General features: G+C 37.6%; 1 protein-coding gene across 3 annotated transcripts in view; it reads left to right on the forward strand.

The window, feature by feature from the left end:
• The window catches only part of LOC129462752 (cytochrome P450 2C8), a 30,223-nt gene extending 13,424 nt beyond the window's left edge, over positions 1-16,799 (forward strand). For all 3 annotated transcript variants that reach the window (XM_055243052.2, XM_055243033.2, XM_055243042.2), the window contains 4 exons: positions 9,728-9,869; positions 12,572-12,759; positions 14,618-14,759; positions 16,431-16,799. In XM_055243052.2, the coding sequence (XP_055099027.1) occupies positions 9,728-9,869; positions 12,572-12,759; positions 14,618-14,759; positions 16,431-16,612 (654 nt within the window). In that variant the 3' untranslated portion in view covers positions 16,613-16,799. The remainder of the gene's footprint in view (positions 1-9,727; positions 9,870-12,571; positions 12,760-14,617; positions 14,760-16,430) is intronic.
• The last annotated feature ends 276 nt before the right edge of the window (positions 16,800-17,075 follow it).

Here is a 17,075-nt window from a genome sequence, read left to right on the forward strand (position 1 = left end):
GACATAACCAAAAAAGAGAATTTTAGACCAATATCCTTGATGAACATTGATGCAAACATCCTCAATAAAATACTGGCAAACCGAATCCAGCAGCACATCAAAAAGCTTATCCACCATGATCAAGTGGGCTTCATCCCTGGGATGCAAGGCTGGTTCAACATACACAAATCAATAAATGTAATCCAGCATATAAACAGAACCAAAGACAAAAACCACATGATTATCTCAACAGATGCAGAAAAGGCCTTTGACAAAATTCCACAACCCTTCATGCTAAAAACTCTCAATAAATTAGGTATTGATGGGATGTATCTCAAAATAATAAGAGCTATCTATGACAAACCCACAGCCAATATCATACTGAATGGGCAAAAACTAGAAGCATTCCCTTTGAAAACTGGCACAAGACAGGGATGCCCTCTCTCACCACTCCTATTCAACATAGTGTTGGAAGTTCTGGCCAGGGCAATTAGGCAGGAGAAGGAAATAAAGGGTATTCAATTAGGAAAAGAGGAAGTCAAATTGTCCCTGTTAGCAGATGACATGATTGTATATCTAGAAAACTCCACTGTCTCAGCCCAAAATCTCCTTAAGCTGATAAGCAACTTCAGCAAAGTCTCAGGATACAAAATCAATGTACAAAAATCACAAGCATTCTTATACACGAATAACAGAGAGCCAAATCATGAGTGAACTCCCATTCACAATTGCTTCAAAGAGAATAAAATGCCTAGGAATCCAACTTACAAGGGACATGAAGGACCTCTTCAAGGAGAACTACAAACCACTGCTCAATGAAATAAAAGAGGATACAAACAAATGAAAGAACATTCCATGCTCTTGGGTTGGAAGAATCAATATCATGAAAATGGCCATACTGCCCAAGGTAATTTATAGATTCAATGCCATCCCCATCAAGCTACCAATGACTTTCTTCACAGAATTGGAAAAAACTACTTTGAAGTTCATATGGAACCAAAAAAGAGTCCGCATTGCCAAGTCAATCCTAAGCCAAAAGAACAAAGCTGGAGGCATCACACTACCTGACTTCAAACTATATTACAAGGCTACAGTAACCAAAACAGCATGGTACTGGTACCAAAACAGAGATATGGATCAATGGAACAGAACACAGCCCTCAGAAATAACACCGCATATCTACAACTATCTGATCTTTGACAAAACTGACAAAAACAAGCAATGGGGAAAGGATTCCCTATTTAATAAATGGTCCTGGGAAAACTGGCTAGCCATATGTAGAAAGCTGAAACTGGATCCGTTCCTTACACCTTATACAAAAATTAATTCAAGATGGATTGAAGACTTACAGGTTAGACCTAAAACCATAAAATCCTACAAGAAAACCTAGGCAATACCATTCAGGACATAGGCATGGGCAAGGACTTCATGTCTAAAACACCAAAAGCAATGGCAACAAAAGCCAAAATTGACAAATGGGATCTAATTAAACTAAAGAATTTCTGCACAGCAAAAGAAACTACCATCAGAGTGAACAGGCAACCTACAGAATGGGAGAAAATTTTTGCAACCTACTCATGTGACAAAGGGCTAATATCCAGAATCTACAATGAACTCAAACAAATTTACAAGAAAAAAACAAACAACCCCATCAAAAAGTGGGCGATGGACATGAACAGACACTTCTCACAAGAAGACATTTATGCAGCCAAAAAACACATGAAAAAATGCTCACCATCACTGCCCATCAGAGAAATGCAAATCAAAACCACAATGAGATACCATTTCACACCAGTTAGAATGGCCATCATTAAAAAGTCAGGAAACAACAGGTGCTGGAGAGGATGTGGAGAAATAGGAACACTTTTACACTGTTGGTGGGACTGTAAACTAGTTCAACCATTGTGGAAGTCAGTGTGGCGATTCCTCAGGGATCTAGAACTAGAAATACCATTGGACCCAGGCATCCCATTACTGGGTATATACCCAAAGGACTATAAATCATGCTGCTATAAAGACACATGCACACGTATGTTTATTGCGGCACTATTCACAATAGCAAAGACTTGGAACCAACCCAAATGTCCAACAGTGATAGACTGGATTAAGAAAATGTGGCACATATACACCATGGAATACTATGCAGCCATAAAAAATGATAAGTTCATGTCCTTTGTAGGGACATGGATGAAACTGGAAAACATTTCTCAGTAAACTATCGCAAGGACAAAAAACCAAACACTGCATGTTCTCACTCATAGGTGGTAATTGAACAATGAGAACTCATGGACACAGGAAGGGGACCATCACACTCTGGGGACTGTTGTGGGGTGGGGGGAGGGGGATGGGATAGCATTGGGAGATACACCTAATGCTAAATGATGAGTTAATGGGTGCAGCACACCAACATGGCACATGGATACATATGTAACAAACCTGGACATTGTGCACATGTACCCTAAAACCTAAAGTATAATAAAAAAAAATTAAGCACTAAAAAAAAAAAAAAATAAATAAAAAAAATAAATTGTTCACTGTAGGAATATAGAAATACTACCGATTTTTGTATGTTATTTTGTATCTTGCAACTTTGCGGAATTTGTTTATTATTTCTCATAGTTTTTTAGTGGAGTCTTTAGGTTTTTTTTTAAATACAAGATTATGTTATCTGCAAATGAGTATAATTTGACTTCTTCCATTCTAATTGGGATCCCCTTTATATCTTTCTCTGATTGCTCTAGCTAGGTATTCCAGTACAATGTTGAATAACAGTGGTGAAAGTAAGCATCCTTGTTGTTTTCCAGACCTTAGAGGAAAGGCTTTCAGTTTTTCCCTATTTAGTATAGGAAAGGCTTTCAGTTTTTCCCTATTTAGTATGTTACTAGCTGTGGGTCTTTTGTAGATAGCTTTTATTATGGTGAGGTATGTTCCTTCTGTACCCTGGTTTTTTTAGGGCTTTTACCTTGAAGGGATGTTGAATTTTACTGAATAATTTTTCAGTATCAGTTGAAGACCATATGCTTTCATTCTTTATTCTGTTGATATGATGTACCACATCGATTAATTGGCATATGTTAAAGCACCCTTGCATACAGGGATAAATCCCACTTGGTTGTGATGAATGAGCTCTTTAATGTTCATTAATTTGGTTTGCAGCTATTTTCTTGAGGATTTTTGCATGAATATTCCTCAGAGACATTGGCCTGTAACTTTTTTTTTAATGTGTCTTTGGTTTTGTTATCAGAGTAATACTGGCCTTATAGAATTAATTTGGAAGTATTCCCTCCTTCACTATTTTGTGGAATAGTTTGATTAGGATTGGTATTAGTTCTTTAAATATTTGCCAGAGTTCATCACTGAAGTCATTGGGTCTTGAGCTTTTCTCTACTAGGATGCTTTCTCTTGAGTTCAATCTGATTATTTGTTATAATTTTGTTCAGGTTTTGGATTTCTTCATGGTTAAATTTCAGTAGGTTGTATGTATCTAGGAATTTGTTCATTACTTCTAAGTTTTCCAATTTATTGGTATATAGTTGTTCATGGTAGCCACCAACGATCCTTTGAATACCTGTGATATCAGTTGTAATGTCTTCTTTTTCATCTCTGAATTATTTGGATCATGTCACATTTTTCCTTAGTCTGGCTAAAGGTTTGCCAGCTTTCTTTAATGCTTCTAAAGAACAACTTTTTGCTTTGTTAATATTTTGTATTGCTTTCATTTCAATTTATTTCTGCTCTGAGCTTTATTATTTCTTTTCTCCTACTAATTTTGGGTTTGGTTTGCTACAGCTTTCGTAGTTTTTTAAGGTACATTGTTAGGTTGTTTATTTGACGTCTTTCTTCTATTTTGATAGTTGACACAGCTATTAACTTTATTCTTAGTACCACTTTTACTGAATTCCATAGGTTTTGATATGCTGTGTTTTCTCATCATTTGTTTCAAGAAATTTTTCAATTTTCTTCTTAATTTCTTCATTGTCCCACTGTTCACTCAGGAGCATATTGTTTAATTTTCATGTATTTGAACTTATACAAAATTGACTCAAGCTGGATTAATGACTTAAATGTAAGGTCCAAAACCATAAAAACCCTAGCAGAAAATCTGGGCAATACAATTCAGGACATCTTTGGGAGTTTTATTATTAAATGCCTGGAAGTAGTCTTCATTGGGTTTAATCTGCTTGGAGTTCTATCAGCTTCTTGTACTTAGATAGTGATACCTTCCTCTAGTTTTGGAAAGTTCTCTGTTATTTTCCCTTAAATAAATTTTCTACTCCCTTCTCTTTCTCTACCTCCTCTTTAAGGCCAATAACTCTTAGATTTGCATTTTGAGACTATTTTCTAGATCCTGTAGGTGTGCTTCATTGTTTTTTATTCTTTTTTCTTTTGTCTCTTCTAACAGTATTTTCAAATAGCTTGTGTTAAAGCTCACTAATTCTTTCTTCTGTGGATCAATTCTACTATTCTATTATTCTACTAAAGACTCCAATGCATTCTTCAGTATGCCAGTTGCATGTTTCAGCTCCACAATCTCTGCTTGACTCTTGTAAATTATTTCAGTCTCTTTGTTAAATTTATCTGATAGAATTGTGAATTTCTTCTCTGTGTTATTTTGAATATCTTTAGGTTCCCTCAAAACAACTATCTTATATTCTCTGGCTGAAAGACCACATATCTCTGTTTCTCCAGGATTGGTCCCTGGTGCCTTATTTAGTTCATGTGGTGAGGTCATGTTTTCCTGGATTTTCTTTATCCTTGTAGATATTCATCTGGGGCTGGGCATTCTAGAGTTAGGTATTTTTGTCGTCTTTGTAGTCTGGGATTTTTTTTTGTACACATCCTTCTTGTTAGGCTTTCCAGATATTAAAAAGGACTTAACCTATTTTCGATTTGCCCCTAGAATACTGCACTGGCAGTGAACTGCACTTTTTTAAATAAATGGGAAATAAATTAAGTGTTGTGATCTAAACTATATCTGCTTTAGGGGTACTCCAAGCCCAATAATGCAGTGGTTCTTGAAGACTTGTAGAGGTACTGCCTTGATGGTCTTGGACAAGATCCAAGAGAATTCTCTGGATTACCAGACAGAAACTCTTGCTCCCTTCCCTTAATTTCTCCCAAATAAACAAAGTCTCTCTCTCTGTTCTGAGCCAATTGAAACTGGGGATGGAATGACATAAGCACTCATGTATCCACCACCACTGTGACTGCACTGGGTGAGGCTTAAAATCAGCAGAGCACTGGGTCTTGCCCAAAGCCTGCTGCAACCATTCCCTGGCTACTGCCTACGTTTCCAAGGATCTGGGGTCCTACAATCAGTTGGTGGTGAATCCAGCCAGGCCCGTGTCCTTCCCTTCAGTGCAGCAAGTTCCTCCAGTACCCAGGCATGTCCAGAGGTACCACCCAGAAGCCAAGGACTAGAGTCAAAAACCTTAGAAGTCTATTTGGTGTTCTGTTGTACTGCAGCTGAGCTGGCACTCAAACCACAAAATTCAGTCCTTCTCACTCTTCCCTTTCTTTTCCAAAGGCAGTGGAGTCTCACCCCTTGAGCAGTGCTACCACAGGCCCATGCAGAATACAGACTCTGTACAAGAGCCAAGTCCTGGTTTTGGAAAGTCCAGGAGTGCACTTGGTGCTCTACCCTCCTGTGATCAAGCTAGTACCTAGTTGCAAGACAAAGTTGACTTTACATTTTACTCTGATTTCTCAAGTAGAAGGAGTCTTTCCTGATAGCGAGCTAACTGGGAATGTGTTGAGTCTTACCTGAAGCCAGTAAGTCTCAGAGTCTTACCCAAAGCCCTCAACATAGTACCTGGGTATTGCTGCTTGCTATTCAAGCCCCCCACTCCTCAAGCAGAAGAAAGGAGTTTCTTTTGGAAGTGAAAACTGTGCAGCTTGGGATTAGGAGAGGGGGGATGTCAGCACTCCCTTACCCATCCCCAGCTGCTGTCTCAGTAGGTTGCACCTCCCACCCCAGTCTACTGTCTCTGGGCCCAGTTCAGCACTAGGACTCACATAAAAGTTACAGTCCTTGTAGCCAAGACTGCCTTTCAGGTTTATTTACAGTCTCAGAGCCCTATAGTCCACAGTGATGAGGCTTGTAGAAACTCGATTCCAACCACTGGTATCAGAGATTCATCTCTGGCCAGGGCTGGTTTAAATGCTCCCTCTGTGAGTGGGCATCAGCTGAATTTGGGCCTGTTTTCCTTTCTGCCATAACAGAACTGCACTAATTTTATGCTCTATAATTGCTGTGCTCTCCCTCCCTCAGCACTCAGAAATACTCTCTGAACCATGCCACTGCTGCCAGGGGAAGAGAGGATGTCAGTAATTCAATAGTATTTTTTTCTATCTCTTCAGTTCCTCTTTCAGTGATATATATTTAAATCAAGGTACTGTGCATGCTCATCTGATTTTGGTTCTTATGAAGGTAAATTTTGTGTAGATAGCTGTTAAACTGATGTCCTTGCATGGGGAATAATCAGTGAAGCATTCTATTCTGTCATTTTGCTCCACTCTCCCATTTGTATATCTTCTTTTGAGAAATTTCTGTTCATGTTGTTTGCCCACTTTTTAATAGGATTATTTGGATTTTTTTCTTGCTGTTTTGAGTTTCTTGTAGACTCTGGAAAATAGTCCTTTGTTGAAGGTATATTTTGCAAATATTTTCTCCCATTTTGTAGGTTGTATGTTTACTCTGCTTGTCATTTCTTTTACTGTGCAGAAGCTCTTTAGTTTAATTAGGTCCCATTGTCAACTGTTTTTGTTGAAATTGCTTTTAAACACTGAGTCATAAATCCTTAGCCTACACCAATGCTCAGAAGAGTTTTTTCTAGGTTTTTTTTCTAGAACTTTTATGATTTCAAATCTCATATTTAAGTCTTTAGTCCATCTTGAGTTAATTTTTGTATATGGTGAGATATAGGAATCATATTTCATTCTTCTACATGTTCCCCTGGGTAATATCAGCCAAGCACAAATCCCACAGCTACCAGCATAGGTGGCTCTCTCCTGCAAGAACCACCTCCTAGCTGGAAGCCAATAGGCACAGCCTAATTCAACATCTGCTGGCAAAATAACACAGCGTTTGGGAAGGAGAAAACTTTTATCTCAGCTAACACCATACCCACATCACCCCAGCTAATCGGAAGGTCTTGAGTGTGTTCACAAACCCAGTACATTGCTAGTACAGCTGGCATTTGAGAAAATTACCACACTAAGCCTATTTAAAACCAAATAAATCTTACAAAGTCTATGTCACTCTCTTGCCACCACCATCAGAGGTGATGCTTGTACTTGCTGCTGGGAGACCAGAGGACAGTTAGGCCCAGTTAAGCCCCATTCAACATTGCCCTCCTTTGTAGCAAAGAGTGGAACCCAAGCACTGTACATCTCTCAGACCTTTCCACAGCCTGAGGCATCAGAGATTTCCAGTTGGCTGACAAACATGTCAATGATCAATTATCCTCAGAAGGAAGAGCCAGTATTACAGGTGAATAATCATAGGCCAAATGGACTGTTAAAGAGAGAGCAATGGAGCTTATTGGTCAAATTCATAAGAAGAATCTACAACTCACAAACACGCACACAAACATGCACACACACACACACAAACAAAGTAAAAAGAAGCTGGCAGAGGTGAAACACTGAGAGACTTAGTAATCCATGGAAAGGGCAGGTAGGAGTGTTCTCAGCCTCCCTACCCAATTTGGCACACCGCTGGGATCTGAAGTCAAGGTGACCTTCCTTGCCTTCATGAGCACAAGTACTGTAGTAGGCTGTGGTTTTGAGACTTCTGGAGGATATTACCTTGTTCACACAAGGTCCCTTTCCTTTTCCTTGGATCTGAGCTGTTTTTAACTATTTTGGTAGAATTCACTAGTGAAGTAATCTTGAGCTGGAACTTTTTTTGAGGGGGGTGGAGTTCTTGATTACTAATTCAAATACTTATTGTAGGTGTATTCACACTTTCAATTTATGAGAACTTTATTCGATTAGTCCCTTAGCCTTGGCATTTGCATTACCCCTACTCTTCTTTATCCAATATGGGCAGTTAATGCCTCAAGTTTTTGTATTAATAATTGCCATTTCTCTTCACTTTGTATTTTCCTATTTATTCCTGAACTTATTCCTAAGAATAAGCTGCCTGTTGCCTATCTGGATTACAATTTTGTTAGACCTGTCTTGTCTTTGTGAACTCATTCTCTTTCACTATATTTCATTCTTGGTTTTGTTGACATATTTGTTTTACACATTTCAGCTTTGTAATGAATATGTAGGTGATACTGAGTCTTTGTAAATTTTTGACAGAAGAAAATTGCAAACTCTTGTTTCAAGAGTATAACACTTTTCATGATATAGCCCTAATTTACCTATATTTATAAACTAAAATTGTGTTCACTTACAAATAATAAAAAAATCATAAAAATGAATGTGTTAGGCTGTTCTTGCATTGCTATAAAGAAATATCTGAGGCCAGATAATTTATAAGAAAATAAGGCCCAATTGGCTCACAGTTCTGCAGGCTGTACAAGCATGATGCTGGCATCTGCTCAGCTTTTGGAGAGTCCTCAGGGAGTATATGCTCATAGCAGAAGGCAAAGCAGGAACAGGCATGTCACATGGCAAGAGGAGATGCAAGTTGGAGAAACAGTTTTAAACAACCAGATCTTGTGTGAACTCACTCATTATCAGGATAGCATCAAGGGAAATAATGCTGATGAGAAATCTGCCCCCATGACCCAATCGCCTCTCACCAGATCCCACCTACAACAGTGGGAATTAAGTTTCAACAAAAGATTTGGGAGAGATAAATATTTATTATCCAAACGATATCAAGGGCTTAATCAAATAGTTGGCTTATATATCTCAAATACAAGAAGTCTTATAGTGGGCTAGACTAGAAATAATATGGTAGCCCTGAAGCATGAGAGAGTCAAGTGCCTTCTTTTTTTTTTTTAACCATATTTAGTATAGAAGTCTTCATTACTATGATCAAATGCTCATGTCCCAAGATGATGTCAATCCTACCTCCCCCTTCACATTTGTGTTTTGAGTAATGAGGAGAAAAGAAAAGAAGATTCATGTTCTGGTTTGAATGTGTCCTCTACAGTTCATGTGCTAAAAGTGAATGCCCAATGCAACAGTGTTGGTGGGTGCAACCTAACAAAACATGACTAGGTCATCAGTGTTCTGCCCTCATAAATATACTCATGTTGTTATTGCAAGAGTGGAGTAGTTCTTGATAGCTTGTTATAAATGTGAGTGTGCCCCCCAATTGCTCTCACTCTTACCCTTTCTCGCCCTTCTACTTTTTGCCATGCAATGAAATAGCATGAAGGCCATTGCCAGAAGCCAGTGCCATGCTCTTGGACTTCCCTTCAGAATCATCAGAAATAAATTTCTTTTCTTTATAAATTACCAAGTCTATAGTATTCTGTTTTATAACACAAATTGAACTAAGACAGGGCAGTATACTTCTGCTTTTATTTCTGGGGAAAGAAATATTCTGTGTGACTAACCTAAGCAGCAAATGATTTCATGAATGGAACTTGTATGTCTGTCAGGAAATAAAGTTTGAGTCAACTGATCTGCAGTTTCTGCCATACCATACAGTTGCTTTTTCTAATACTGTACTGTCCAGTATCTCTTTTGGATAACTTTATAACATAGTATGTTTTTAAAAATTTAGTGTGTTTAGATATACTGGCACATAATTTGTCAGATAATTGTATGAAATCACTTCTAGGAAAAGGACAACCAACAGTCGGAATTCAATATTGAAAACCTGGTTGGCACTGTAGCTGATCTATTTGTTGCTGGAACAGAGACAACAAGCACCACTCTGAGATATGGACTCCTGCTCTTGCTGAAGCACCCAGAGGTCACAGGTAGGACCACAGATGATGAACAAAGTGAATTTCAGAACAATGCTGAGAAGATGGTGCCAGTGTCCTCCACCTTGTTTCTCTCAAAGAAGCTTCATTCTTTAAATTTCTATGTCATCAGCTGTAATCTTTCTAAATTTGATGACATGATTTAAAAGGACATCTTTGTACAATGGAGGAGGATGACGGAGATCAGTAAAAACAGTATGGCAGTAGCAAAATAAACAAAGCCCTGATGAAGTGTCTGGATTTCAGCAGAGGTAATTTTTGGTAGGGAGAGCCAGCATAAATTGGCCTAGTATTGAATGTTGGTTTTATTATGAAAAGTCCACTTTGAACAGCAGGTTCAGTTCTCATTTTGAAAATTCCATGCTCTAATGCTGTGATGGGGAGATGAAAACAATCTTTATTGAAGCATAAGTGGAAATTCTAGAATTGTACTGAGGCATTGTGAGATAAATTCCAGTCTGGGAAGTAATCTAAAAGTTAGGCTCTTAAGAAAGGTGTTTCTATTTAAGCAGAGGCCATACCTAAAGGAATTTTATTATTCCAGAAGTGTGTTTCATAAAACTGCTATTTGGCCAAATAGGGATATTTGGAAGGGGGTTTAATAATTGCATCTTTCACATACAACTTTTCTTTAGAATTTACAAGTTACCTTTAGAGTAAACTCTACATTTCCTTTGAATTTACATTTAAATAGTTCCTGCTTTGCAGCAGATAACATACCTTTTCCCGTGTCAGGATCCCACTGAAGTTTCAGTAACTAAATTACAAATTAAAATTAGCCTGTTGAAGTGAAAAGAGAGGAGAATAGAAAATAGCCAATAAGTCTTTGGCAAATTTCTGAAACATGGAGAGACAATGGAGGGCTGACAATTGACACAGCATAGAGGATGGAGTTGTAATGTAAGTATCAGCAGAGGAAGATTTATCAAGAGGAGAAGCTAATCTGTGTCACTGTGATTCTCATAAGGTTCAGTATTTGGAGGCACCAAGAGCCAAAGAAGGTAGGGAATGAGACTGAAAAGGGAGGCTCTCCTGCCCAAGTTTCCTCCATAACTCCTTTTTCCAGGTACCTGATTTTTTCCCACTGGGAAAGGGAAGCACACTCTCCAGAGAAACTGAGCCTAAGAACCCCTGTACTCAGGGACACTTTACAGGGCCAGGAAACTCTGAGATGTGAAGACAGAAAAAAAAGGTTTGGGAAAGATCTATTCCTCAGATTCAAAGACTCAGCATTTTTCTTCATCTTGCTTCCTGACATTCAGCAGCCAGCTAGATACTCTCCAGAGAAGAAACAAGTCTAGAGAAAAGACCTCTGTAATTTGCCAAATTAATAGAAAGTTATCTACAAGTGTCCAGCAGAGTGAATGAAACTAAAACGTCCATCACAGGACACAAAGTCATGGAATTTCAGAGCACCAGAAGTAAAGGGAAAATTAAAATCTTTCAGAGAGTTATATCAGGTCATATGTAAAATATCAGCATTCAAACAACATCAGAATTCTCAAGCATATTATCTTGTGTATTCATAGAAAAAAAGTATTTGGGACCTACATGCTTGCTCCAAATTTCACCCTCTATACTAACTTTCTGCAATACTGGGGGTTGTGCTCCATCTCATCTCTGAAACTAAGTCAGAAGAAATAATGGGTGCCAGGAGTCAGGAGACCTCATGTAAGAGAATGAGAGTATCAGAGAGGCTGCTGTGCTCCTAGGAAACAACCACTTCAGAAGGGACCAGGTGAATAATACATGTAGAGGAGACTTCAAGAACCAAAGAGATGTGATTGATAGTCTGAGATTTCCCTATAATTGGGAAATTATTACTAGGAGTTTCAAACATGTGCAAATACTCTAACTTGAAGACTAGAAAATTGTGATTTAACTAAAGAACCAAGGAAGAATATGTGTGTGTGTATATATGTGTGTGTGTGTGTTCTTCTGTGAGTATATTTGGAATGATGTAAACAATGAATAGTGATATAACCAGAAATTGTGGTCTAAATATATTCTGGTAAGTAGAAGGAGGAGAATTGTGTGTGGATGTGTCTGTGTGTACACATATAACTTTGTGGGCGTGTGTCTATATATGGAATAGAGATGGAGATGAAAATTCTCATCTCTCATACCAGAAAATCATTAAATATTGTCTAAAAATTGTTAAGTAAAAAATGGAAAGAAATAGTGGTTATTTAGAAATACAAATATAAATTTCAGAAGAAACTGCTAGCATGCCCAAAGTGGCCACAATTGGAAATGGAAGAATTGCATCACTGCCCCTGCTCCACCACCGCACACACAAATATATTTATAAAACCATTACAATTTAACATTATACCCCATATATTACTTTGATAATACATATAATATTTGATTCTTGTTTTTCTGTTTGTAAGCACTGTAATTTCTTGACTTATTATGTTGTTTATTTTTAAAATAATTTATTAAATTTGTATTAGTTGTCATATATGCTAATTTATAGAAATGTATTTATGCACTGTAATGACTAGTTTGTAGGAGAGTGGTATGTATCTATATTATGGTAATTCTTTTTATATGGCTGGTTGTACTTCTGAACATGTAACTCATGTTTGCAATGTTGCTGGGATTTTTATATCATGTTTAATGTGGCCATGAATTGCTATGACAAATGTTCCATATATTTTCGTTTCCATCAGTTCTTTCTTGTGTCTTGTCAGCTAAAGTCCAGGAAGAGATTGATCATGTAATTGGCAGACACAGGAGGCCCTGCATGCAGGATAGGAGTCATATGCCTTACACTGATGCTGTGGTGCACGAGATCCAGAGATACATTGACCTTGTCCCCACTGGTGTGCCCCATGCAGTGACCACTGATATTAAGTTCAGAAACTACCTCATCCCCAAGGTAAGCTTGTTTCTCTTACACTATATTTCTGTGCCTCTGAAATTTCCAAAGTGCTAGTTTGGTTCCAACCCTCTAACAACACAAGATGAGAGAAGTGCAAAACTCATACATGTGGCAGCTTGATGGACTTTCTGCTATTTTGTTTGGGGCTATAAAGATTTATAAAGCTAGGTCTCCTTAATAGGCTACTCTTAGGTGTTACACTTTCAAATAATTGTTGAAAATATCAGTGTGTCAATTTCCCAAAACACTCTTCTGAGATTTTTATCAAAGTGACATTCATTGTGTAGTTCGATATGGAAAGACTTAACATGTTCATGCATTGAATTTTTAAATTCGTGAATATGGTTTTGCTCCCAACTTATTGAGCTTTATTCTATTTTCTCAGTAATGTCTTATTTTCAGTGCAGTGGTTTACAACTCTTTTATTAGGTTTTTCCTAAATAATTAATATTTTGTTGTTATAATTTTTTAATGCTTTTTTATTTCTTTGTAATTGGTATATGTAATTGTATTCAATTATACTATTCTGATGACCTTATATCTAACAACTTGCTTAAATTTACTGATCATTGTTGATAATTTATCTGTAGATATACTTGGAATTTCTATGTATATTATTTTGCTATCAGGGTTAATATGTATCTTATATCTTATTTTCCAATGATTTTTGTCTTCAATTTATCTTTATTGCATTATTGCACTGGTTAAGATTTCCAGGATAGCATTGAACAGAATTGGTGATAGAGGGCAACCTTATTTCATTTCTGATCTGCTGGGGCGTAGAGTATAAGAATACTAATATTTCACTACTAAGAATGATGTTTTAAGTATTTTTTTAAATAATTGACTTTTATTTAACTTCATTTATAAAATAATTTTCATGAATATAGTTTCAAATGATACTCTACATTTGTTATGAAACAGATAGTTGTTATTTTCATAAATTCCCAACTGCCAGAAGGCTCATGTCATTCCAAGTGATCAGACTCCTGTATCTTCCCTAAATAACGCTAGTAAACTGGGGATGGCTGAGAGCAGAGCCCAGAGCACCTTGGTAGTTTTGCACAGATTTTTTAAATGCCAGTAACTTCCTTCTGGCCTTTCTAAAAGACAAACACTTTGGAGAAAAGTTGTGCAGTAAGGGAAACTACCAAAAATCGTGAACAGAAGTATCTGTTCGTAGAACTTTTGTAAATAAACATGTAATCTATTTTAATATGATGACAACACCTCCTGTCCTGATTCAGAATCGAATATGACATAAACACAGTAAAAAGCGACTGTAGGTATGAGCTTACCTCTCTGAAGTTCTCCCGTCACTGGGGCCAATTACAGTCTTCTTTGTAATCTGGAGGCCAATTTTGGTCTTTGCAGCTTTACAATGCTGTCTACATATGGTTTCTGTATTCATCCAGATGTTTTAGTTGCTATATTAAAATATATTACATGTTTATTTACAAAAGTTCTATGAACAGATACTCTGGGCATTTCAAGTGTCAACAGAGACTTCCATTTTAAACCATAATCTACATAATCAAAATACAAGATATGTGAAATTTGAAGTGATGAAATAGAGCGGCAAATGAGGCCAGACAAGGGCATCCAAACTTGATGATCTGGAGAACACATTCAGAAGGTTGCACACAAGTATCCAAGATGTAAGACTTCAAATGTGATTAGAAAGTTCTTTAGCAAGCTTCCACCACTGGCCTTAAGCTCATCCATGTAAATTACTGTGTCTGGCTGGACCTGAGTTTCCTCATCTATAGATCAATGTTATGGGGCTACATGATGTCCACTACTTCTCACTTCTGGACTTCTTTATAAATCAGATTATCTGTTTTGTTACTTCCAGGGCACAACCATAATGACATTACTGACTTCCGTGCTACACGATGACAAAGAATTTCCTAATCCAAAGATCTTTGACCCTGGCCACTTTCTAGATAAGAACAGCAACTTTAAGAAAAGTGACTACTTCATGCCTTTCTCAGCAGGTAATAGAAACTAGTTTCCATTTGTATTTAAAGGAAAGAGAACTTTTTGGAATTAGTTGGAATTTACATGGCACCTCCTCTGGGGCTGGTAGAATTGCTATTTGTCCATGATCAAGAGCACCACTCTTAACGCCCATGCACTCTACCCTCACAATACACCCTCATTATTGGGCCAGATAGTGGGGCTTGCAGGAGTTAACTCTGTTGTTCCCAATTAAGAAAACTAACATCTAGGTTGATTGAACTCTGCCACTAGATACATCACTAAGGCACCCAAGAGCTCCTCCTAGAAGGTAAAATTCATCTGATCTTTCCTTGCCTGCCTTGACAAATGTATCTAAGTCCACAACTGCATTGAGTGTCTTCTACATGGTGTCTGTCACCTCCCAGGCTGAGCTCCAAGGGCACAACTTTCAGTGAGAACAGAGGCTCACTCTTGAGTTAGGGAAGAAGAGTAAACAGGTCATTGTAATTTAGTCAGACCAGGACTGTGAGAGAGGAAAGCACAGGCCCCTGTGTAGGGGCTAGAGGGGGACTCTGCATGCTTCTTGCTCTCTCATATAACACAGTGAGGCATAAAATGGAGTAAGCAACTCAGAGGATGTTTCATGTGCTTCAAAGGAGGTGATAAAATTTAAGGGAAGGCTGGGCATTTTGAAGGAGATAATGAATGACAGAGCAGGACATTTGCTTTAGATCAAGGATGTCAGAACTTTTGCCAAATAATTATGGGGTTCAGGAAACATTGGCAAGCTAAGAGGTTACTTTGCAGTGATTCTAGAGCACCCTGTCTTCCTCCAATCATGATCATATATCCTGGATACTTGCTTTTCACACCTGTGTTTTGTGTGCTAAGTCTCTGGCCATGGAATCTCCTTCCTTTATTCTTTGATCTTTTATGTCTGCTTTATATTTGGCACTGTAGATACCAACATGACAAGACAGAGACCTTCCTTCAAGAATTTGCATTTTACCACAATAGATAAATAAATACAGAATTATGATTCCTGGTAATCCATGCTTTAATGAAAGCATGAGTATGCTGTTGAGGAAAACCAGAGAGCATAGGATTTGATTACTTGAGGGGATTGTAAAGAGTGTGAAGATGAAATGAAATTGAAACTATGTCCTGAATGTAGCCTAATAAAGATGTATCTTAGCCAAAATGAACAACAGCATATGAAACTTGAAACTTCATGGTGTGTTCAAGATTGATGAAGAGAGTGTATGACTAGAGCTGAGAACAGATTATGTGAAAAGTGGAAGGAAAGATCATGGAATATCAGGCTTGGAACAGGAAACAAGAATGTGCATGTATTTCTATAATGACAGACGGAAACTCAAAATGGGAAAAGAGCTGTTTTATTGTGGGAATAAATAAGGAAATGACTGTTATGGAGCTGATAATCAATGAATATTTGTGGAATGAAGGGTGCCTATTGAGATTAGATGTTAGACAGATAGCAAATGTGTCTCTTTTTGTACATTTGTTTGTCCCACCATCCATTAATCCATCCATCATTTCATCCATCCATTCATCCACATGTTCATTCATCTACCCAATCATTAATTATTTACTGCATATTCTGTTTGTGCAAGTCACAAATGACTGTTTGTCACAGTCACAGTTAAACACAAGGAGTAACTACTTTCTCTCTTTGTTATCTTCAGGAAAACGAATTTGTGCGGGAGAAGGTCTTGCCCGCATGGAGCTATTTTTATTTCTAACCACAATTTTACAGAACTTTAACCTGAAATCTGTTGATGATTTAAAGAACCTCAATACTACTGCAGTTACCAAAGGGATTGTTTCTCTGCCACCCTCGTACCAGATCTGCTTCATTCCTGTCTGAAGAATGCTAGCCCATCTGGCTGCTGATCTGCTATCACCTGCAACTCTTTATATCAAGGACATTCCCACTATTATGTCTTCTCTGACCTCTCATCAAATCTTCCCATTCACTCAATATCCCATGAGCATCCAACCTACATTAAGGAGAGTTGTTCAGGTCACTGCACAAATATATCTGCAATTATTCATACTCTGTAACACTTGTATTAATTGCCGCATATGCTAATACTTTACTAATGCTGACTTTTTAATATGTTATCACTGTAAAACACAGAAAAGTGATTAATGAATTATAATTTAGATCCATTTCTTTTGTGAATGTGCTAAATAAAAAGTGTTATTAATTGCTGGTTCAGTTCTCAGACTTTCCCTCTTTTGTGCATAATGCAAGAAATAAATTATAGAAAAGAGAGTGCCAGGAGGCCAGGCTTGTCCTCATAATAATAAGCAGAGAGAGTGACAAA

The sequence above is a fragment of the Symphalangus syndactylus genome, chromosome 2 (genome assembly GCF_028878055.3).
Source record: "Symphalangus syndactylus isolate Jambi chromosome 2, NHGRI_mSymSyn1-v2.1_pri, whole genome shotgun sequence".
Lineage (NCBI taxonomy): Eukaryota > Metazoa > Chordata > Mammalia > Primates > Hylobatidae > Symphalangus > Symphalangus syndactylus.